Source organism: Astatotilapia calliptera, chromosome 1 (genome assembly GCF_964374335.1).
Source record: "Astatotilapia calliptera chromosome 1, fAstCal68.1, whole genome shotgun sequence".
Lineage (NCBI taxonomy): Eukaryota > Metazoa > Chordata > Actinopteri > Cichliformes > Cichlidae > Astatotilapia > Astatotilapia calliptera.
The window spans coordinates 28,462,934-28,488,904 of NC_137422.1; the positions used below are offsets into that span (position 1 = coordinate 28,462,934).

The 25,971-nt window shown below is 37.6% G+C and overlaps 1 protein-coding gene across 3 annotated transcripts in view; it reads left to right on the forward strand.

Moving 5' to 3' along the window:
- The window catches only part of mdga1 (MAM domain containing glycosylphosphatidylinositol anchor 1), a 217,687-nt gene that overhangs the window by 49,862 nt on the left and 141,854 nt on the right, over positions 1 to 25,971 (forward strand). For all 3 annotated transcript variants that reach the window (XM_080299800.1, XM_080299801.1, XM_026171878.2), the window contains exon 3: positions 24,941 to 25,080. In XM_080299800.1, coding sequence (XP_080155926.1) covers positions 24,941 to 25,080 — 140 coding nt within the window. The remainder of the gene's footprint in view (positions 1 to 24,940; positions 25,081 to 25,971) is intronic.

The following is a 25,971-nucleotide window of genomic DNA, read 5'->3' on the forward strand; positions in this document are numbered from 1 at the left end:
GGGCTGCGTGCCCCACACGCCTGCTGTACAAATCTTCTGTTTTAGAGTGGCAGCCAATCACAGTCAGTCTTACTTAAAGGAAGGGTGTCACTTGCGGGAGAGGAGCTACAATAATTTAAAGATATAAGATGAATTGGAGTGCTTTCAAGAAGATCTATTATAATTTGAATCTAAGCTTTGATTTATATTCTAGTAGAGTCAAGAAGTAAAATATTGAGATGAAAATGGAAATAGCAGGTCTAGTTTTCTGCAAACACCTTAAAGTTCTGTTTTTGTCAGTGAAACGAATAACTATCAGAAAAAAAGCTTTTCCAGCAAAACTAGCAGAAACCACCAAAACAGAAAACTATGCATACTTTTATCTGCTCCCATCAAAAAAACGGTGCGTCTAACCTGTGTTCCTCCCTCCTCATGCTTCTTTCCCCTTCTTCTGCTTCTTTTCATACACCACCTTTTTACTTATCTTCTTATTTTAAGCATCCTAACCTTCCTCCTTCCCATTCGCTTTTGCTTCACCTCCTCCCTTCTTTCCTTATTCTTAGTTTTGTGTACCTGTTGTTTTTACTACCAGCCACTAGCAATGCATATTTATTGGCTTCAGCGGTCCTACCTCATCCAGCATGTGCAGCGTGTGAGGGTAAATCTTCCCCCTCCCTTGGCTTACATACAGCCTTGTCTATTGTCGCTGGTAACACAAACACCTATTATTTACTGTGTGATTTATTAATGAATTAAGTCTTTTAACTTTTTGCTTACATCTATTTCCCAGGGAGGAAAGGATGGCAGGGCTGATTAATTGTGAAAGGGGTTGTTGTGCCCAGTTAACACACTGTCCTATGCACACATAAACACACCGGTACACACAAATATGCACAGATGCTTAATGATATTTACATACACACTCGTTCACATGTGTGGGCTTTATCACCTAAGGGACCTAATGTCAACACAAATACACATTGACTATAAGGACAGTGCCATTAAGGCTTCAACCTTCTCCAAGAGAGCGGACTTCTGTCGCTGGCTCTGGCCTCTCAGTGTTAACTTTGAACAGATTAGCTTACTCGTTTGCTGAGACCATCCTGTGTGTGTATGTGTGTGTGTGTGCAGAAGCTTGTATATACAGTTTATAAGGTTTTGTTTTAAATATTGTGTATGTGCTAATTAGTTTTACGTTATTGCAGCAACACAATCAGGTAAAACACCAGATGTTGTATTTAGCTGTGGTAGGGTTAAAACTACCATTATTAACTCCTTCAGCACTCAGACTCAGGACTTCAGTTGTTGCTCTTTCTACCATTTTTTAGGCTTCATCAGATCACAGTAATTTGTGACGTAAACTCACAAATCATCTCATCCTGTAACCGCAGTATGAATGTCCCTGTGAGCTAAATCTTTTGGATGCAGAGCAGATGAGGTTGGAGAAATTGCTTTTATTTCCATCCATCACTGGTTGCATGTGAAAACTGACAAAGTTAGAATAATAGGTAGCATTTTTTTTTTTGGTCCCATAGCACATGAATCGTGCACACTTAATGTCTGAAATACTGCTTTGGCACACAGCACGTAAGGAGGATGAAGGGAAGATGTTGATTGAGGATTTTTTATGGACTATTTAATTGGATTTTATTGTCAATTCATTTATTGGAGAGTAAAAGAGGAGAAATGGAAAGCCACTGATCAGTCTCTGGTGGAGAACATTAACCACTAACTGTTCTTCAGTGGTGATAGCAACAAGACCAACAAACTGAAGAAGAAAATATGTCATTTGCTAATGCCCTCTAGGGTGTCACATAAAACATTTTCTCATCCTTCACACCCACTACCAAGACAAAGTCATCTGTCATCTCTGCATTCCAAACCATTACAAATCAGTCTTGAAAAATAAATCAGGTTTATGATGGGGCATGGGGCACTGTTATGGGTAAGGTTTAGCTCAGGACAAAAATAACAAAAATGTTACTGAGTAAGAAGTATCTAAATGAACCTGAATATTTTTAGACTATGAAGCATCTCTTTCTTAAAAAAATTGCATTGTGAAAACTGTTTTTACTTGCACACCGTGAATGAACTGTAGGTTGTTTGTGTATATCTTACATAAATTTGAAATCCACATTAAGGGTCTGTGTCCATAGGCAGTTTTTTTCTTTTTTTTCCTCTTTCTTTTTTTTCTCCCTTTTTTTTGTGCTAAAAGCACTCATGACCTCTTTTACAGCCACCTGAGAGATATTATTGAGCACTTGTTTTTGCTATTCTACAGAACTGCCTTTTTCAGTGTTGTATCACAGAGTACTGGGTTTTACAGTAATTTTATGTTTTCACCTCCACTTTTGTTGATGGTATTGATATCATAAGTCCTGTCTCGTCTGTACTTGATTGGTCAAGGGAGAAGTGACACTGACATCTGCGATGCTGACCCAGAAATTGAACTGTTTACAGCTTCAAGCATTGCCAGTAGAGTGTAAAAAAGATGTTTAGAGCCCATAATGCTCCCAATGGACGCAGACTGTCCGAATAACCTGTAGCTGAAAAGTTCACCATTCCTCAGCTTTACGAACTTGCTCTGAATTGGAGTTTCACTTAAGTAGCGAATTCAAAGTTAGAGCTATTACCAGATTTTCTTATGACATTAATGAACAGGACTCAGATGTACTGGAAGTACCTATCTCACTTCTTTGCCATTTTGTTGAGGCTGAACCTTTAGTTCTAACACATGTGCTACACACACACAAATACTCTAGTCCTAATTACATGCCATGCAACAGTAAACAAACAATAAGTAATGCGCACATGTCTACACACACAGACACTAGAAGGGCTCTAACTCTGAGCGCAGGTGAACTTAACTTTCCTCCTTGAGGTTTCCTTTGGAATTTCATTACCTGTACTTGGTGCTTATCGATCCTGTTATATACACTAGGCCAAGCAGCTGTTAAATTATTCACTCTGGTTAAATAGAGCTGTTCCATTATTCAGAAGCGTGGCACAGTGTAATTAATATTGTAGAGATATGTGACAGGCCGGGTGGCATTTCACTCAGTGACAGCACATCGCTCGCTTAATTCTTGCACTTTCTCTACTCGTTTCCTGTCTTTGTAGTCGTTTTCCCTCTCGTTCTTCTGCTGTCTTTCTCTTTCATGTAATTTTTTTGTTGAATTTTCTTTTTTTTCACTTCCTTTATATTTTTTCTTTCCTCCTTTATCCTTTTATGTCTTTACTGTGTAATTTACGGGGGGTTTTCTCCTCTCTCTCTCTCTCTTTCCCTTATTTGGTTATTCTCCTCCACTCTCCCTTGCTCGTAACACTTGTGTTGAAAAGTTTGTGCCACTTCAACAGCTTGAGCGGATTTGCTCAATGAGTTATTTTGGGTGTGTATGTCTGCATTTATCTTCTCCTTCCACACCGTTGTGTTGGAGCTGTGTGTATTCTGTACCACCCTCTTATCTGGATTATCCAAATATTTAATTTAGTTCACAGATTTTCTGTTATACAGTATTCAAAACACCTACAACTCTAGTACATACCACACACACACACACACACACACACACACACACACACACACACACACACACACACACACACACACACACACACACACACACACACACACACACACACACACAAAGTGCTTTGTTCCTACTGTGTCACATACTCATGACAGTGTCCTTGAAGAAATTCTTGCCTTGCTGCTGCTCTCTTGCATTTGAACAGTATGTGCAGTAAGGGCCATTATAGAAACACCCCGCCCCCCTCTTCTATCCTCAATCTGCCTTTCATTAGTGCTGCAGCAAAGTAATGCATTATTAGTGCAATGAAAAACTGATTTACAGCTAAAAGCACATGATGGAAATTAGAAGAGTCCATACTCTTGCTAAGGCCGATGCCCCATGTCATATTTTTAGAGAAAGTGCTCCACATTCAGACCAAAATTAAATGGGTTTTTCCTCTGCCCACGCTCTACCTCTCCAGCAAGCTTCATTAAGTTCAGCCGGGTAGTTTTTGCATAAACCTGCTGACAAACAGAGAGACAAACAGCAACAAATGGTAAAACATAGCTCCACAGACAGCTAGAACACACTGAACATTGCTAATAAGCTATTAAACTTTCCTCCATTTAGAGAGCTACTGGCTTCCTTAAAAAAAAAGTAAATCATGCAAATGCATAAATAAATGTTCACCAACATTAAAATGGATGTTAAAAAACATCTTCAAATTTGTATTAAAGGCTGAGGTGGCATTTAATGGGGCTGGAGCCTAGAAAAGGGAACTACAGGGTCATACGTTGTGCGTTGTGAGCACACAGATGCTGTCAGAATAAGGAAGAGTTCTTGGCCTTGTCCTCCTCTTCATCATTCAGCCAATTAGGATCCATCTCTTTTTGCTCTTATCAATGCTCCTCCTCCACTCTTGTCAAAGTTCTTTGACAAAACAGGGAAACGGAGACTTCAAAAGCTTCTCTTGTGTTGTTTTTTTCCCTCCGCTTTTTGATTTCTGAAGCCCAAAGTGAAGCTACAGAGATAACAGGATGGCAATACAGAGAACTCAAAGGCCTGGATGCTTTGTGCTTGTATGTAAGCGTGCATTAAAAAAAACCTGTAGGAATGCCTAATCCAATTTGTGTGTTTGAATAAAGCATACAAATGTATGCAAAAGTTATGTAAAACTGCCCTCACATGCAGAAATTAATTATTTCTATGGTATACAGTTTAAAATAAAAAGCTCTTTGTCAGACTGCTTCTTCTGTATTTTATTAAACAATAAACTGTACAATGTTTGTACAGTTTATTGTTTTAGTTAAATATGAAACATTTTTTGATTATATACTCTATATCTGGCTATTTTCTCATAGTCAGTTACATCTGACCAGACCTGATCGCTCAAGCATACAGTATATTACACATATAACTCATAACTAGAGCAGTGTTGTCTACACATAATAGGGAATCAATTTTAAATAGTATCCTCAAACACTTTATTACAAGCAGCCTGTTGCAACAACACAACAATTTTTTTAGTTGAATATATAAAAAATATTAAAGATTGGACAGTTTGACAGGCATGAAATCTAATTTATATATTTATTTATTTTTTACAAAAAGTTCATTCTTAGTCAGCTATTGATCAAAAACTTGGGACATATCTTAGGACAGTGTGCAGTGTGTCTTTAAAAATCCGAGGAAACTGGACAGGTCGAAGAAAAACGAAGTGGCAGGTATAAAACAAACAAACAAGCAAAAAAACAAACAAAAAACTGTCTACATTGGTCGAATAGTATCTGAAAGTCCTTAAGAAATAAGAAAAAGTTGATTAATTAGCAAGGGCTTGACACAGGATCTGAGTGATGCATCTGGCCCTTCATTGATCCATCTGCTGTTTACCTAAGCCTGGACTGAAGTAGTCTTAATGGAAAGGAGACTGTCACAAAGCCAATCTCAAGGAAGGGAAACAGAGAAAATAGGCTCAGATATGCCAAATCACACAAGCCCTGGACTGAAAATTAGCATCTGCAGGGGATTAGGACAGAGGCACAGCAGTGAGTGTCTACAGCCATCTGTAGAACAGGATGAATGCTCTGTCATGGTTTGGAGCTGTACTTCAGCCAGTGGTATGGGGGATCTTGTCACAATTAATGGAATTGTGAACACAGAAAAGGAAATATCAGATTTTGATCCACCATGCACCGACGTTTGGAAAGCGTCTCGATGGTGTTTCATTTGTTGGCATGACGATGAGCCCAAACAAACTGCCAATGCAGTAAAAGCATACCTGTGCAGAAAAACACACAATGAACACTACTATCTTCTACCTCTTGAGAGCTCAAACCTCAAAATTATTGAAGCAGATCACCTTGACAGAGAAAAGAATAAAATATAGCCAAAACCCAAAGAAGAGCTTTGAATGTACTTCAAGAAAACAAGACAACTATTCCTTTAGACACTTAGAGAAATAACAAGAAGACTTGCCTAAGAAAGTTCAGGCTGTGTTGAAGAATATACCAAATATTGACTTTTAAGCTGGTTAGAATTGTACAAACCCAGTTTTTGCCTTGTATATTTTATATCCATTTAGCATATTGCTAATATTACTTATTTGTAGTTAATAAGACATTGGAAAGACCACTTGTCCTTTCTGTGGGTTCTTCTCATTAGGGCTTCTTTTTTCTCTCTCTATCAATCTGTTATTGTCTTTCTCTTCATAGTCCTCAGAGGTTTTTAGTCCAACTGTTCTCAGCTGCTACTTAATAATTAATCGACTATTAAATAACACATTTTTGATGAGTCACTGTTTCTCAAATACATTCAGTCGCAAAGTGTGTGTTCTGTAGCTTATATTGCAAAATATTGTCTTATTGTGTAAAAAAAAAGTGCTTAGAAAAACATCTCAGCAGGAATTTTAAGCTAACAGGATCCTCCAGGCGCCAATTCCCTACACTGGGCTTGAGAACCACATACTTTTAAAAAATACAATAGAACATAAGAAGACAAGAACTCCTGAAATACTACGGACACGGTGTTCTTCAGTAAGGCAGGTTTGTGAAGATAAAAACACAGTCAAAAAGAACAGTGAGCAGACTCAAAGGTGTTGAAGTCAATACTATTGACCACAAAAGTTACCATAGAATATGAATGAATGAACATATTTTCAAGGATTGCGGCAGACTGTTCGCATAACATCACACCGTCAATTAAGAAGCACAGATGTCCATTTTTTACTTTGTGTTTCAGCTGGCTGCTTAATTTATGTGCAATAATAACAGTGTGCAATACACATACACTTATTCTTCTTTTTTATACTAAGTTAATATACTGTGTTGTGTTGTTTGTTACGTTGTGATGTGTCATATCGTGTCGTGTTGTGTTATATGTAGTGCCGACGTAGGACAGTTTTTCCAATTTCATTGTACTACTGTACTATGTATGACTGTGCAATGACAATAAAGAGTTATCTTATCTTAATAAAGAGTTATCTTATCTTAATTTGACTACAAGCGCTGTTTGGATACAATTCTGCTCTCTGGCAATAAATTTGTGGGCTTACATTCTCGTCAGCTGAGTTGGTGTCTGATGCATTACCAGTTGCCAAATCATCCACTGGGATCTTTAGAAGCCCTTAGTTCTCTTTTTTCTGTGTGAGATTGCGGTTTGGTTGATTTATATTACATCACATTTGTCATGGAGGACAGAGACATTAAAACATATAAAGAGATGTAATGTACCCGCAGCAGACAGGTAGAGTGAAAAAAATACTTTCCAAGAGATTGTTTTTATTCTGCTCATGTTCTTTTCTCTGTTGCAAAAGCTTTACTCAGTCTGAGGTAATTTGAGGTATCGCAGGTAATATAGTTTTCCAAGTTTAATACACCCAGGAGTGGAGAATGTTAAGAATAAGTGGAATTAAAAAGAAGTATGGTGATTCCTTAAAAAGTGCTTACTTTATATAACGAATTAAAAGCAGAGCTTCAGGTTTGAGCTGAATAGAAACTTTTCTGCTTTGGATTCCACTATGACCTTCATTCTTATGAGGGCAGGAAAAAAGAAATTATGTATCAAAAAAGGCAGGAAATGAACCAAATATTGAGTTCACAGAGAGCAAATTATTAGAGGGCAGCATTACTTTATCAGTGACAAGTTCATAATAAGCAATAATACCACTTATTAATGTACACAATGGGATATCTCCAAACTGTATAATTAGAATACATTTTGGCACTTACCATGTTAACTCGTGTAACTCCTTTACAAACCGCCCGATTATGTTGAGATGTGTCGCCTATTAAAGCAGCTTTCAGATTTCAGGAATAGGAGAGTCAACTTTTAGCTATAGTCAAAATTAAAGCAAACAAAGAATTAATATTTTTTTGCCATTTTGAAAACACAATCACAGCATTTAGAAATAAAAACATTCCCCAAAGCCAACAATCATGCTGCAAATACAATAAGAAGATGAAACCAGAGAAAAACAAAAAACTGCACAGTTTACAAGCAAAATGCTTCCTGGGGGTGCTAAAAAGTCATGGACACAACATATTACTGCCAAGATGAATCATTAAATTAATGAAGTCTCTTCTTTATTAAGTCTGTTTACTGCAGATATCTGCTATTATGTCTAAAGTAAACCTAGCTTGCTTAGATTATTTATAGATAAAAAGGTTAGCCATGGTAACTAGTGTTGTGGGTAGGGTAAAGGATCTGCAGTTACATAATTACTGTTACCTAAATTGTTATCAAAATAATAGGATCAGTAAATGAAGCATAATTTAAAATTTCACTCTTGATACATTTTTACTGAGCATGTTGTGGAATTTTTATCTTTTGCTAACATATTCTGTGTTATTATTAATTAGAGATGTCACCAGAACTGATTTTAAAGCATGGATGTAGTGAAGAAGGACACGCTTCGGTTGGTGGTTGGAGTGACATGGGACGAAGCAAGCAATACAATGAGATGGAAGTAGATATTCTATTGTGGAAGAAGACCAGAATCGATCATTATAATACCTTTCAATACCAAAATTTCTGAAAATGTCATCGTACTTTCCAGAACAAGCACCATGATAGCTCTGACAGACTTGAAAATCTAGTATGGAAGAAAGGAAGTAACCAACTACTAATCTTTTGGTATCTGGATATGTCTACTGTTATCACGTCAGTATCTAATGCTTCAGTTTGTGAGTAATCCACTTAGATCTTTACTTTAGGTCACATTGCAGTTTGGTTGGTCCATATTAGGACAAATATGTCGAGGAAGGCAAAAGCATTGTCCCATACAAAGATTCCTACAGTAATGTGCCTACAGCAGATAGAATACCAAGACTGTGAGACTGTAAGAATTTTCTCTAAAAGACTTTATATTTATCTTTTTTGTGCAAACTTTAATTTATCTGAAAAAGTTTAAGAGATCTCTGGTAATATTTTTGAAAACATTTGAAAAAAAACGAACAGCCTATTAAGAATTACTGAAATAATGATGATAGAGAAAAAATCTTTTTCCTTCCTACGTCCTAGTAAAGCAGAGTTTGTATTAGCTGGGGTTCTTAAAGTAATAACAGCAATAAAGCTAAAGCCAGTTTAAATTGTCTGTTTTACTTTCCAGCTTGTGTATGGGCTAATGAAAACCATTCTCATTTTTGTCAATCTGTATTTGAAAGTGTTTTCAGTGTTCACATCTTACAGTATTGGGAGTTTGTAGTGGACTGGCACCTGATCTCTGCAGTAGCAGGCACAACTTCATTAGCTCTGCATGTGTTACAGTCCTTTGGTTCTTTTTTTTTTTTAGTCAAGTCCAAACTTGGCTGGAAGCACCGTGTTTTCATTGATTCGTTTCATTCATTTATGCTTTACGTGCTATACAGATTCTCTGCCGAAGGGAAACATGCAACTTGTTAAGTTGTACCTCACTAGCCCACCTTCACAACTAAATGAAGGCAGATGTAAAGTTTCATGAGCACAAACTGTGCTCTTGTCACTGGAATTGTATGTATTCAGCTGGTGGCAGAAGATGTGTAACTGTTTTCTTTTTTTATGCTTGATCCTACTCAGGTACTAAGACTGTTTTTTTCTACACAGTTGGAATTGCAGCTAATGCAACACAGAAAACTGATGAGTTACATTTGTAGGTTATTTATCACAGATTCAATCAATAAAATAAATTTCACTTTGGAACTGGTGATTTCTCCCTTTTTTTGGCTATTGGACTCTGCCAGACCTAAACACTGAGTAATATGTAATGTTTAAATGTATAAAGCTGAAAGATTCTGATCTTGAATTTTTGGCTGTCAGGTTAGAAATGAACAGCAGCACCAAGCATGCAAACAGTGATAAAATAAATTTGACAATGTAATTACCTTAACGCACTGTGAGCTTGTGAAGATCAGTCACAAGATTAATGATTTTATACAGAATTAGTCTGTGGTTTTACTCACTTCCATTTCCGCTGCTGGATTTTACTGTTATGATAATGCTCTATTAATGTCTCTGATTGGAGTAGGTGGTGCTCAGTTGATCCATTTTGTGTGGAAGAAAAGTAAAAAAAATACATCAAACACATCCTTTTATGTGAGCATGCACACAGCCTGATGCAGCAAGCTTGGATTAATAATGAACGTTTATACTCACAGTTATGATACCCATTATCTCAGATTAGTGATTTAAGTTTTGTCTAGCCAGCTAACAAAAAGTAAAGCCTGACTCTGCTGAACTTGCTTTCTAATATGCCCCTCTGTCAGTTTAGTTAGTCAATGTTCCTGCTATGTCTTTGTACTTTGGACTAGTGCTGCTTCCTGGGTTACTGGACTTGTGTTAGGCTTGTTTTTTTTTTTTTTAAATTAGATAGCAGCCATTAAAGATCACTTTTGTTTATGACCTGTACCTCCAACATAATTTTTCCTCCTCCCTGCTAATCATAACAGCAAGACACTTTTCAAATACTTGTTTGAGTATAAACATGCTGATTTCTGCTTTCCTTTATATACAGCTTTTCTTTGTTTAATCTCCCAGCTAATGAACAGCCTTATTCAAACACTATCTCAAAAGTTTAGGGTCAGACAGAAAGTTGCATGTTTCTCAAAATAAACTTTTATTCTTCAAATGAGATTCAGAGTGAATAGAAAATATAGCCAAGATTATATAGCTATTAGCAAGCTTATGAAAAATGAATTGTACTGATAATAATGTTACCCTTCAAAGATGTTTTCCTTAAATAACTATTTATTTGCAGAAATCACAGCCTTTGACATTCTAGCTTTCAGTGTGTTATTCTCCTGGCCTCTCCATTATAGACAGAATACCAGATAACTGCTTCTTCTCTAAATACAACCCCGATTCCAAAAATGTAGTGACGCTGTGTTAAATGTAAATAAAAACTGAATGCAATGACTTGTAGCTAATGCATTTTCTCGGTGTTTTCTAGGTTGTACCGTGAATAAATGTGGGTTTATGAGATTTGCAAAATGATTGCATTCTCTATTTACATTTTACGCAGTGTCACAACTTTTTGGGAATTGGGGTTGTAATTAGAAACTGTGACATTTTGTACATCCTAGGAGACAGCTGACCATATTTGTTTCTAGGTCACAGGTTGGTATTTAATGAAAAGAAAAACCAAATTTACAGACATGTGGAACAAACACTAAAGAGAGAGAAACTTTAATGCATTAGAAAGCCTGCCAGCCAGTCAGAATGTGAGAGCAAAGCTCACATTGTGGACTTTATGTGCTATCCTTTTGTTTGTGTTTGATTCCCTTCACGGCATATGTGAAATACAGCTTATGTGAAGTGGAAATGTTCCATAAGTGTTTGTTTAGATGTATTATCCCGGTGACAGATGGATGGCCTGTCTAGGCCGTACACTGTCTCCCATCTCCAATACATGGTGAAATAAGATTCAGCAACCAGAAAGCACACACTGGTTCTGGTATAGCACAATTCCTACTTCAAATTAATCCATTTTTTTTAAAAAAAATTTTTTAAAGTGACCCATCTTTGGCGTTCAAGTCAAAAAGCAACATCCTGGCGATCCTCGACCAGCTGTCAGCTTTTAGTGCTTCGCTTGCTGTTCCATTTTCATCTAAGAGCTTATCCAGTGCAGGTCTAGAGCTGATGATTCATCATAGCTGATTGTACTAAGTGTTACACACATGCACATACATCCATACTTTGAGATGAATTCTACTTTTCGTCGAATCTACATTGCAAACATTTGCAATCTTTACAAAGTGGTGACTGACAAAGGAGTCTTAACCAAAGGCAAGCTTTTTGCATTCATAAATTACAGGCCACTAAATACCCCTCTGAGCACCTAGATTTTACTGCTTTTTTTTTTATAAATCTCATTTGTCTTGTGAGATACATTTATTTTGGCTTTGACTGATGCTGTTGTGTGTTGTTAATGTAGATTTTGATATAACACTGATAAATATTGTGGACTTTGTGCAAACACTTTTTGGACTAAGAGTAAGAGGAGAAAATGCAGTGTGCACCCCCTCCCTTTCCAACCTTTTTCACAGTAAAGATCATGTAAAACAAGTGAGATGGCAGGTTTTTTTGAAGGATTATATTTGTTGTGTATGTCATGCAATCACTGCAACATGTTTGAAAAGCAGATATATCCTAAGTGTATTACCAAGCGGAGTTGTTTCTAGATGACAGTGCATGTTAACAATTGTTAACATGTCTCTTCTTCATTTCTTTTTTTTCGCCCTACAAACATTTTTAGTAACTGCAATTATCATGACTTGTCTTCGCCATATACAGCAGATGTTGTGCTCCTGCACATCAGTCTCTCACAACAGTAGGGGGACTGGCAAAGTGTGAAAACAGAATAATATTACAGTCTTTTGTCTAAAAATTGAACTGTTCTTAAGGAATTAAACAGAGACTGTTAGCTGTTCTGCATTATAGATTTTCAGTTCATGCTGAAAGCTCATGATAGATTATTTTCTTCTGTTACATTCCTCATTGAACAGATAATCTGCCCTTTTGTGTCATGAATTTCCAGTGCCCCTCCTTTTTTTTTTTTGCTAAACTGAGAACTGAGCGCAGCACACATGCAGAAAGTTTTCTGTATATTTAGTGACACCAAGGAATGGGGCTCACTGAATAATTCACAATGCAATACTGTCACAATACAGCAGATGGGCAACAACTTGACTGACAGTTTATGATACATAACAATAGCCATGTAACAGATAAATAAATACCAATATAAAGGTAAAATAAGAAGTAATTATTTATCCATTTAAGTGCAGTGTCTGTTTGTGTTCCTGTGCGTGTGTTTGAGAGAGAGAGAGAGAAAGAAATTACTATTATTTATAATTTTTTAAATTGTATTTTATATACATATATTTTTTTATTTTATTGATGTATCATTTCAAACAATTAGCTCCTTAGTTTGCTTGCCTTTGTTGTCCTCCATTTCCCCCATCAGTTTCTACTTCCTCACCAGAAATTAGCATACTTTCATTCATTTGACCCTCATTTGTTTAAAAAAGTGCCCAGGGACTCAAAAAACCGACTCTAGTGAATGAAATTGGTGGATGAAATTCAGCTAAACTATTTGCATTGTTTAATGAAAATATAAACATTTGGCACAAGAATACTAATAACAAATAGCTGGACGGAGTGACAGAATATATTACTGTAACATTCACAGTTGATCGCAAGACTAGACACACTTCACCAATAAAGGATGTGCATTTATGACCCAACAGATAAAAGTTTACTGCACATATTTAGGTCAAAATCATTGAAAGAAGAAATAGAATCCATATTTTATCCAACGTGTCAAAATATCTGCTTAACACATTAGTTTAACAATAACTGTTTCACTAGCTGGGCCCACGTCCTCATTTTAGGTTTGACAACATTTTGGTAGGTAAAGGTGAATGGCTTGGACATGAATTGAGCTGCGGTTTGGGGAAGGCCTCGAAGGGGACTGGCGACGGCTCCCGGGCCAAGCAGATCCCCGTGTACTAAATAGAAGTGAAGAAGTTAAAGAATTGAAAACAAAGAGGGGCGGAGGGTGGGGCACGTAAACGAGAATGAACAGCTTGCAGAACTGGGGAACCTATATAGATGACAACCGGAAGGAGCGTGTTTGGAGGCGTGGTCTCGCTCCTGAAATTCCCATACATAATCTCCAATAAGGAGCTGCACAGTATTGTCACATAATAAAACTGAACAGTATTCGTTACCTGGGATGTTGTATCTTGGGTCGAGCACTTTAAGCTCTGCTTTTCCACCATATAATTACATACTTTCCATTACTGTTAATAGTTTTACATCTTTACTGCATATGACTCTGAATGCTGTGGCTCCTCTTAGAAAGAAAGCCACAAATCAGAAGTACTTGACTCCATCGATAACTCTCAAATGCGCACCTAAAAGCAGATAACTTGTGTGCTGGAGAGGAAATAACATCTCGCTAATTTAGAAAATCTTCAATTTGCCTGAAAAATAGTTTGTTGCTCTATAAAGCAAAACTAAAACTAGAACATCTTACTATTTATCACTGATTTAAGAAAAAAACCTACGTTTCTCTTCAGTACTGCAGCCAGGCTGACAAAAAGTCAGAGCACTGTTGAGCCAAGCATTCATTTAACCTTATCCAGTAATGACTTCATGAATTTCTTTGAACCATTAGCGCTTATAAGGTACTGCAAAATTTTGCAGTGTTGCCTCCCCAGCAGTGTTCTTGGTGACTGTGGTCCCAGCTCCCTTGAGGGCTGATCCACCACCATTCTAACAATCATCCTCCTCCAATGAGGCAGCTTCTTGCATGGGAAACCAGACCGAGGCTGGTCCTTTTATATGTGATTCATTTCTGAATGATTGCACAGTTATCACTTTCTCGCCAAGCTTGTTGCCGATGTTGCAGGTCTGTTATCTTGTGCCTAACGTCCTGGGACAGCTGTTTGGTCTTTCCCCGTGGTGGTGGAGGACTTGAATGGAAGAGATTCATTCTATGGACAGTTGTGCTTTATACACATAAGGAGTTGAGTTTAGGCGTATGTGTTTTTATGGATCTTCGGTTGATATTCTGTCTTTCTGCATTAAAATGAAACTATAGAAATTATAGTTCATGTCTTTGATAGTGAGCAATCTTACGTGTTCAGCAGAGGATCAAATAATTAAATATTTTCCCTGCTGTAGAAGCAAAAATTTGCATTTCTTTAGTTGTTCTTTTTCAAAATATTATTTTCATAGTAAAAGAAATGATTAAACTTACAATTTACCTAAACTGCAGTAAGTTACAGGGACTTATGTACTTGCAACAACTGAAAAAGAGCTGTTGCACACCCACGTTTACCTGACACCTTACTAAAGTAGGTGCAGCAGATTTATATAACAAAATAAATGTCAGTTACTTGCATCATTTTCCAGTGTGTCTATAAATTCAGTAGATATGAGGTCATTGACCCTTTTCTCTTTTTGACTTTCTCCACAATTTTCCTTCTAACTGTTTTAATTCTTTGCTCATACCAAGTCTCTACATGTTCACCTGGATGATTTGGTGGTGGTTTTTTTTGGTGTTACACCCTTGCCTTGCTTTGTGTGTTCAGTGACAGTGACGAGCTTCCACACAAAATAGGATGTAAGCGTGTTAATGTCTCGTTTATGTGCATGCAGCTATTTGCCTGCACTGCTGTGACCTTGCTGTGCATGCATGAAATGGACCAGCTTGTAAATGGACAGACATGAGGCTGACCAGCTAGTCACCAGTAATGACCAGAATGCTGGAAATTAGCCAGTTCTAATCTCTGGCCAGTCGTTCAGTGGATCCCTGTCACATTTTTTAAGTTGATAAAAAAAAAAACTTTGTCTTTTCATCCACAGCTCTCTTTTTCCTTCCTTCAAGTCTCTTGTACATGAAAAAATTATGTCTCTCTTTACTGCTGCTGAATCCAGCCTTTATCATGAGTCAATGCTTCATTAAATCCTAATGGCAGCTCAAAAAGGCCTGCGTTAAATGAAGTGTGACAGATTAATGAAGTATTATTTATCAATGAGTAAAACAGCACCAGCGAGACTAATATCAATATCTAAAGTCTAGCTGTTTTGACAAGCAGGGAGTTAGACTCTAGATGTAAGATAATTGCTGCCCTTCTTGCTTTTTCTCCCTGTCTTTCACTCGCTGCGGTGTCATCATTCAGTCTGTATCTCTACCTGCTCTTCATGCTTTCTCCTTTTCACCTTTTCCTAGTCTCGCTCTATACGTGATTTACACATCACGGTTGTTAGGACCTTTCAATCTCTGCCTTTCTTCATCTGTGTGTCTTTATTGAAGTCTGTCTCAGCATTTCTCTGCTCTTTGTCATTCTCTCTTCCCACTTCTGTAAATTTAAATTTTCCAATTTCAGTCACTTTATTGGCATGACTGTTAAAACCGATGGAAACCATAATATCTAGCTTGTTCTTGTGGTACTTCTGAGGATCGCCCACTCCTCCACCACACACACACACACACACACACTCGTGGCTTTCTCTTTACCTCCAGCTTTGACTCTGACCTTTCATTCGAGCGCTTCTTCTTCTCTCCTCTTTATCGAAATCCTTTCTTAGTGCCTCCCTCCTTCTCACCACTTCACCTGGACTGATCACTAAGCACTGTCGGATGCTCTGCCGCAGTTTCCTTGGAAATATACAGACGTGTACACGGACACACACACCTACACACGCACACACATTTTGTTTTTTGTTCACATTAAGTGTTTTTCTTGTGCTCTTAGTCTGTGTGTAAATGTGCATATGTGTGTGTGTTTATGTATGCCATCAAAGGGAGCTGAAGAATTATGGGTGAGTAGAATAAGGTCAGGTTGACTGTCAGGCAGGCAGATGACGTGAGGCACATGCCTTGTCTTCACTACCTCTGTCTTTGCTCCTAGATACAGTGCTTTTATCCTCTGCTCTCAATTTCCCTTTAATTTTATTATCTTTTGCTTTCTTTTTTTCTGTTATATCTCTACTTCATCCTGACTGTCCTGCTCCAGAAAGCTACATTGACTAACCATATGTTACACCCAAGGTGCTTTTTGTGGCATATGCTGTAACAACACAGAAAGAACCAACACACACACGCAATGAAGGCAAAACCTTTGGTGCAATTTCTAAACCTCACCAGCTGTTACTATCCTTTCTCTCGTCTTATCTTGCTCTTTTTAATGCTCTTGTTGTGGGCTATTTTCTTGTCTTAACAGATGTTGTGTTGCTTTGAAGCACCATTGGTTGGTGGAAATGATGATGTAGGAAGTGTGAAATGTAAATCTTAAAAAATCATTTGCACATAGAAGAGACATTACTTGAATTTTCTTTTCATTTTTAACATTTTTGATAATATTTTAGTTGCTACTAATGTGGACTGGTACACAACATTATACACATCACTCTGCATTTAATCAGACAGATAGCTGCAACTCCCTGAGCCTAGTTCTGCCAGTGGTTTCTTCCTGTTAAAAGGGAGTTTTTGTTTCCCACTATCGCCATGTGCTTCCTCATAGAGGATCATCTGATTGTTGGGGTTTCCTCAGTAATATTGTAGGGTCTTTAACTTACAGTATAAAGCACCTTGATGCAAATGTTTGTGTGATTTGGTGCATTTTGTGCATTTCGATGTGGATATCTGCTAAAAAGGCCCTAAAAGGGGGTCTTATAGTTTAAAGAGAGAAATCCATGTGTCTGTAAGACAGGTCTGCTGATGTGAGACATTGAGATAACATTACCCGTTCAACATCACAAGGTTTTTCGCAGTTAATATTCCCAGTGACAGCATTTAAGAAGTCTCACGTCATTCTTTATTAATGTCAGATCATCCAAACTTGGAGCATTATGCTTCGGATCATGGTGACTTTGCACTTAATGAATTTAAGGAATCTACACAAAGCAGTGATGTGCTCCTGTATCCCTAGCAAGATGTTTAGTGTTGTTTTTAGTAGCACTAAGCTTTACTTAGAGCAAAGTGCGTGTGTGTCTTTGTGTACACTTGCATGGATTTGTCGATTACTACTTCTGAGCAACACTTGACACTTTAATCAAGGTATCAATATATGCTGTTGTGACTTAACTGCACACACTGATGTTTTGTTGAGTTTCAAATTAAAGGTGATTGAATATTTTGTTTACTTCACTTCAGCTTAATTTGCATTAAACACTCCAACATCCAGCGACGCAATTTTATTTGTCAATTTATGTGTTTAAAATAAATAAATGAATACTTCAGTTATATTCACACTTGTATTTTTGTGCATTTTTAAGTGTAGAGTGTTGGGTTGATTAAAAGATATGCAAGTGTATTAAGGTGAAATGCAATTTGTATTACTTACCTTAAGGTGCAAATAGCATGCATTCAAATACAATGATCAGGCATCTTTGTAAATCTATAATCAATATATAATTGACTTAGAATTATTAACACATGTTTTAAATTGTACGTATCAATATAACTGCTATCTGGCATTAAATACACTGTCAATATTCTCTTTAGTATGTCAGTATCAACACAGCGAATACTAGATTCAGCGGTCTTTGTAAATGGAGCTTGCACAAAGAGAATGCCAGTCACATATTTCTCTTTTGTTTCTCTTCTCTGTCCTCCCAGCCTTTTCCATACTCTCCTCTGTCTATCTATGCCAAAGATCTAAGCAGTGTGCATCTTTTTTTTGGAACTCTCTCTCTCTTGTTCTTTATCTTTTCATCCTGGGATAGCTCAAGTGCAGCAAATACACTCCTTTGAGGAGTACGACTCATGTTTGACCACGTTCTACAAACACCCAATCACTTCACATAACTCCAGTCCTCCACCAGTGTCAATTCTGACTCCCCTCACTTCTTACATGTCGTCCAATGAACTTTTTTCTTCAAAATAACAAAGCAACATATATAAAGCAACATATATAAAGCAACATATATGTGTGTGTGTGTGTGTGTGTGTGTGTGTGTGTGTGTGTGTGTGTGTGTGTGTGTGTGTGTGTGTACGTACACGTGTGGCCTGCATTAAAGACACTAGAACTGTGTTTCGAATTAATCAGATTTTTATTTTTGTTTTAGTTTCTTTCTAGTTATAGCAGCTAAAAAGTGGACAAATAATATTTTTGGACCTGAGGGTGAGGTGTGTATAAAAGAGAAGAAAAGGCAAAATTCATTGACTGATGTTAATGCCCAGTTATGTGTAGAAAACCTGAATGGACAAGTTAAAGAGCTCACGAATTCTTATTTTCCCTTTCCTCTGAATTTCCATGTTCTGTGCCTTTTAATAATAGATATTACACACGATGTCAAAGGGAAGAGTCACTCTTCTTGGATATAAAAACGGCAGTGTTTCCAGGAAACTGCTGTCCCCTTTCCTACCCATCTGTTTTCCATTACAGGTGCTTTTTTTCTAGTTTCTCCACCTTTTCTCCACTCCAATCTTCCCTCTGCTCTCCAGTGATCCACCTTTACTGGCTTTTGCTGTCATCTGACATTTGTTGATTGCGCAATCCCTTTGTCCTCTTGCAGTAGTTGTGGTGGAAAACACAGAGTCATTCACTGACAAACAGGTCCACATGCATTAGGTAGCACAGCGTGTATCACACACTATGAGACACTAAATCAGACCCTATTTCAATGTTTTTGTTTAGTGTTCAGTGTATTTGTTTTGGCTATCATACTGGCCGTCAGATACATTATAGCTGTAACATGTTTATAAAAACATAAAGATTTACTTAAAAAATAGGAGTGCTCGGATTATCATGTCAATATGCCATATTTACCCATACAGATTCATTATAACCTGCAATTACAACACCTATGACACATAAAAACATATATAAAACAGCCAAGCGTCCACTAAAGATATAAGCTACAGTATTTGAACCATCCACACACAAACACACAGGCTGTACAGTGATTCAGAAAGAGAGACATGCATACAAATCTACGGAGACATGATCAGAGACATTTATTTAAGTGTTGGTAAACAAATTATGAGTTAAACAGAGTGAATGTAGAGATTACATACGTTATGTAATAAGCTTCTTTTGAAAAGAATGTCCCTTTTCCTTTTCCCCCCCATCTTTTTGTTACTGTGTTACTAGGATATATATTACGTTTCCCTTTATGCAGTGATTCTTGAATGTGTGCGCCGCTACACATGTGTGAGAGCTCACAGATTGCAAGCATTTTGTAAAGTTGTATTCTTTTTTTTGTTTACATTTTACACAAATTCCTAACATTTTTTGAGAAATTGGTTTGTAGATGTCTCCAAAACCAGCATCAAAATAAAATCATAAGGCAGTTAAATAAAAAAAACAAACAAAAAACCCTAAAACAAATAAAATAATTTGCTAGCTAGTGTTTATTCAAGAACAGTCTAGACTTGAAAGCCTCCCACTGAATTCAGTACCAATGAAAATCATATTTGTATGTTTAAGGGAGGCTCATTGCATCTATTTACTGTTACAGAGTAAGATACAGTTAAAAGGAAAAACATCTTCTTGTTCTTTTGTGTGTGTGTTTGTGTGAGTGTGTAAGCAGGGAAACAGCCATTTATAGTTGATTGAAAGAATGAAAAGGTTAGTGAAGGTTAGTCCTTTCATTTATAACTGCCATTTAATGGTCAGGTCAAAAGTTAAATCAATGTGCCTGATGCGTTTTGATATCTAGAGCTCCAATCGAGCCAAAATGAAAAGGATGGGGTCATGACATCAACCATTTGATCTTCCTCCATCCTGTCTGCACAGAAAAATCCTGATAAAATACTGAGGCAATGTGAGTCACACAGACTTTTGGCCATAAGGCTGTTTTTTCTGTGTGTGGAAGACTGTGTGTGTGTGATTAGTGCTTCTGTGGGTCAAATGAACACTTCCCTCAATTGCAGTTAATCAATAAATTCTGTGACTTTTCTCTCAGGCCCCCACTCTCTTATCTCCTTCTGCTCGTCAACCTTTCCTTTCCTTTCCTTATTTTCAAACCCTATGTTGTGATAGCAGAGGAAAGGCCACAGCATTGAATGGTCTCTTGTGAATGAAGTGAATTGAGTCAGGACTCATCTGTATGCATGAGAGGCTCCCATAAAGTAACTACGCATATCAATCATGCTCGGCGTGGCTTCGTGTTCGACAGGATTCATCACCTTCCTTGGGATTCCTCTGGCAAGATACAGTATAATGTACATGAAAACACACACAGACACTTACACATGCGTGTATGCACACTCACATTTCACCAGAGCGGGCACACTCAGTCACTCTTTCGACCACAATCACACACATGCTGCTCAGCACTCTGTCAAGCTGTCAGTGCAGTTTGACACCAGCTCTCCTGTCTCATCATTAGTTTTGGTGAGATATGTCCTGTCCCCTCAACAAAAACAAACATGGCAGGCAGTGACAAATCAATTAATCAGACAGGGCATTTGCCGATAGTTATATTTCACTTACAACTAATGTGCATTGAACGTCTCAGAAAAGTTTCCAATAATGCATGGACAACACCTTCAATCGGTTTCCACCAGAACAGTTTTGATCGATGAATCATCAGACTCGGATAGTTTACTGTCAAAGCGCCAGCTCTCCATGACTGATGATCTCTTTCCGTACTAACTGAAACAAAGAGACAGACTTGCTTCTTTATGCTATGTTGATCAGAAAACATGAACGCCTGTGTGATGGTCTTTGTTTTTTGTATGTGAAATGTATATTCAGTAAATGGACATTTTATAGGGTATATCAAACTGTAATAGTTGTCAACCAGATGTAGGATTGTGGAAAATTATAGGCAGGTAAAATTATGTTTATCTTACATAATGATTTTCTCATGGTTGTTGGGTTAGTTAGTTGTAGTTGGGTTTTTCTTCTTGTTAGAGTGTAACTAGAGAAGAGGTGTATCTGTAGTCATGCAGCCTGAGCCCTCTTGCTTTATTTTCATCATTTCTTGGTTTTGTTTTTGTCTGTATTGGGCTAGGAGTCTCCCTCAAACCAGCCTCTCTTCCCCTCAGTCCTTCTCTCCTCTGGCTTTCACCTGCTTTGGTCTGCAGTTTACAGTTATGATTATTCCTATTTTTCCTGTTTGTTCTGTATCTTCCTAAGTTTCCTTTCCGCTTAATTTTTTTTTAGTTTTAAATATATAGATATAGTAATTTGTCTCTTAGTCCCTGCTTTCCATTTTCAGTTTTATTCATTTAGGTTCTCTGCCTACCTGTTTTCTAAATCTATGCAATGTTATTTTTCCCCACACTTGAATCCTTCTCCATTTCCTTTTATGCTTTCCTCCCTTCTGTAAGTTTCTGTTTTTTCTGTCTTCCTCCTCTTGCCTGTTTTATTTTCTTCCTTCTTTTTTTTGCTCACCCTCTCTGCATCTCTCTCCTCCTCCTCTTTCGCAGCCTCCCTTTCTTTAGTCGATCAGACAGTTGAAGCAGCCAAGCTGCCGGAGGCTAGAACAGACAGAGGAGCCGCTCTGTCCGACCTCCCTCCCTCTCCAGAGAGGCAAACTAATGCAGACACGCCAATAAGCTGTAAGGAGATAATTATTCACCATTTATATCAGCCCGACATCTTTTCACGATAGTGCAGCACACATCTGGAACCCGGCTCTGTTACTCCACATAGTAATTTTTAGGTTTTTATCCTTTTATGGGTTACATTTTAATTGATTGATCAGGAGAGATTCATGCCGGGATGTTAAAGCTTAAAGGTTACAGCATACTTGTCACTGGAGAATCCACTTTACTGAACAGTAACCTAACAGCAAAAATGTTAGAAAATAGCAGATAAATTAGACATGATCTCCCCTCCCATTGAAACTACTATTAGTGTGCCCTTCAGCAAGGCATTTAACCCTCAACTGCTCCACGTGATCTGGTTACTCTCCTGCATAAAGCCTGCATTTATACTGAGCGGCTCCCTTGTCTAAATGTGGTTCGGTGTATGAACTAGAGACAGCTTGAGTGCTGAAAAGACCTGCGTTTGTTAAATCATTTAAATGAATTTCAACATAACCAAGAAAAAGGAGCACTGCATTTAAATCTGGCTTACATTTCAAACTTTTTAATATGTTTAAAAAGTGTTTTTTTGTTCTTTTAGCACAAAGTCGGGAGAAGTTAGAGAAGAAATGGTTTTGGGATGATTTTTTTTTCAGTACAAGACTGAAGCAGTAAATGATTGACTGCTTTTTTGATGAGCTCCTCAAGCGCACAGTTTCGTTTACAATCACAAACACACAAACACACATTCCTTTGGTGCACACAGCCAGCATGTGCTTACTGTAATACGTACACGAAATGAGTAACTGCGCTCATACCACAAATGCTCTCGTTTCCTCTTTTCTTTTCTAAAATATAAATCTTCAGAAAATAAGAACAAAATGATGATAGCCAAACAACAAGATTCACAGATTGCTTTTTGTGGGCACAGAGGTCTGGTCACTGACAGTACCAATGTGGTTTAGAAAGCTACAGCCAAAAGCCAAAATCACAGATTTTATTAAGCACGTCTTTGCAACTGGGAGTCAGTTTGACCTACAGTCTTCTCTTTCATCAATTTTACTTCTTTTTGGGGGGGATTAAAAAAAATATCCCATAAATGAAAATATCATTAAAAAATTACAAATATAAGCAGAAAGTTACACTCGCTGTGCTGTCACACCTTAAGCTATTAGCATGAGCGGGAACATAGAGAGACAGATTTTAAACCTTCTTTTATTTTGAACTTGATTTCTGGCTGTGGATCACGCCAGCTGTTGTTATGTCTGATCGAGTTGAAGTTTAAGGTGAACAGGCCGCCCACTTTCTTCCTGTCCGTTCAATGATAACAGTCGTACAGCACAGTGAAGATTTGTTCTCCCTGTGAATCGATGCTAATCACATCATTGTGCTGCCCCGTCCCCCATGTTTCTCTCTGGGGTTTCACACTCCTCTCTGGCCTTTTCCTCCTCACCCGCTGATTCTCTCGCTCTGTCTCCATTTCTTCCCACCCCCCTCCTGTCTTACCTCATCATAAGGGAGGTGAAGCCATCTGAGTCTATTTGCACGCGAGCCAGCCTCCACATGGGTCAGTGCTGTGCAGATGTTGTCACCGCAAAGAGTTCCCATCATGCATCTGTCATACATTATTGCCACAAACTGCTTTCTACTCCATGTTTTATTGAGATGTGGGAGTTTGTTGATTATTATAACAGGACAGATAATCTTGTTTTCATTTTTTCTTATGAATACTGTACACATAGATTTATTTATTTATTTATTTATTTTTTGGGGGGGGGGGGGTGGGGGGGAATCAATAATGAACCAGCCTTAGACTTTTTCAGATCAAAATCAACAACTGAAATTGGAATTAGTTGTATCTTTGGTCATGATTTGGGCCATAGACCACTTGTTCCATTTGGATCCAATTTAGACCAGAAGATCAAACATCTGGACTGAAGAAAAAAGTCTGACAATTTAATAAGCTGTTGATATTTTCTACAACAAAAATATTCAAACCCTCTTCATAAAAAAGTTTGCTTCTGTTTATTGAGATTTGCAGACTTTCATTTATAAATAACTCTCTTAAAGTCTCACCATAATATTTCAGTTGGGTTGAACTTGGTTAGGACTTTAACTGGGCTATTGCAACACCTTGATTCTTTTTCTTTCTCAGCTATTCCATTGGAGATTTACTGGTATGCTTGAGCTGGCCTCACATCACAGCCTAGAATACTTTGGTATACAGAGGAGTTCATGGTTCAGTCAGTGATTGCAAGTCTAAATCATCACCTACTGAAATGCTGTTTTTTGGTTTTCACTAAATACGGTGCTGTGCATAATGGCCAGACGTTTCCACTTTGGTCTTGTTTGTCTAAGGGAAATTTGTCCAGGGGTTTTATGGTTTGCTCAGATACAACTTTGCAAACCTAAGTTGTTCTTTTTAGAGAAACAAGGCTTCATCTTGGCAACCCTTCTAAACAAGCCATACGAGTCCATTTGATTTTTTTCCACATGATAGTATAATGCAGACTGACACAGGTTACAACTACCAACTTTATTAAACCTATTTTGTAACGTCTAAAATACAAAACTTCCATTACCGCACAACTAAATCTGTAAAAGACAAAAACATTGGTCCAGAGTGAAGATTCAACCTTTTGAACTTCTAAAGGTGACCAACGTTTCAGTTTCCCAATAAATGTCCGCATTCCCTCAGACACTGATCCACATGACACTGCTACAAGTACAGAAAAAAAAGACAACTCAGATCATGCAGATAAAGGAGTAATGTGATATATTTATTTATCTGAGTCATCAATACTAGCACTAGTGTTACACATACACCCACAAGACTATGACCTTTAATTCTGCTGCTGAAATGTTACTAAATATGTAATGTGGTTTTCTCTTCCTTTGTGTTTGTCTGTGTGTATATGTGTGTGCCTGCATGACTACATGCTTGGTTGTGGTGTATGTGTGTGTGTGTCCATGCCTTCTTTCACAGCTCCTGCCAACGCCCAGATTGTGCACTCGGGCGCAGCATGTAACGTCAAAGATGATAACATGAGTGAGAGAATCTACACCATCAAAGAAGGAGACACACTAGTGCTTCAGTGTATTGTTAAAGGACATCCACGACCCCAGGTAAGCTCCAAGATCTCCCACTGGGCATTTATTAAAATGTGCATTTATACATGCAGTATATGTTCTTGGTGATCTGCTGTGACCTTCACTGAGCAAGCAGGTACGTTCCACCTCTCTTGCTCAATGATACCTTGACAGCAATGTCTCTTGTCATTCTAAAACATAGTTTTAGCAACCATATGGGCTACTCTCGTTTAGTGTGATGAATGTTTTGATGTAAACTTGTGTTTGATATATTATCTATTAAAATGCATTTATGTAGTTTATTAAAACTGGCATTTAAAAAAAATCTAATACATAAAATTCCTGTATTTTATGTATGAAATGGATAAAACTAAAGCTGATAAGACCATGCTATATTTATGAAAGTAGCACCCATGTGTCCTTTGGTTCGTCAGAGTCTATCACTGATTGCAGTAGTATAATGAAAGAGCATTGATCAGCCGACTGTCATCAAGAATTTCCACATTTTCAGATCTTTCCTGTCTTGCTGGATTCTCAGTGTTCAAACTCTAGATTTTTCTGTCTTTATTTGCTATTTTCCCAAGACAAATATAAGAGAGCCTAAGGTCATGTGAAGATGATGATGTTGTTATAATGCATGAACACCTCCTCAAAGCTGGGAAAATTCAACTTTGTTTACATGTAGGGACTATTTTCACTGCAGCACTTTCAGGCAAAACATGCTGGTGACTGAAAACACTTCAGGCAACATGGACACATTTTATCATTACCATCAGTTGCCCTGTACGCGGTAGCATAAATAATATGAATCACCAGTGAGTCATTACTTATGTTTATCGTGTCATTCTTTTGTTTGTTGTGGTTAGTCACATAATCTCTTAATTTACTCTGTTTACACTGGAATTAACTAAAGCCATACTTTCCTTT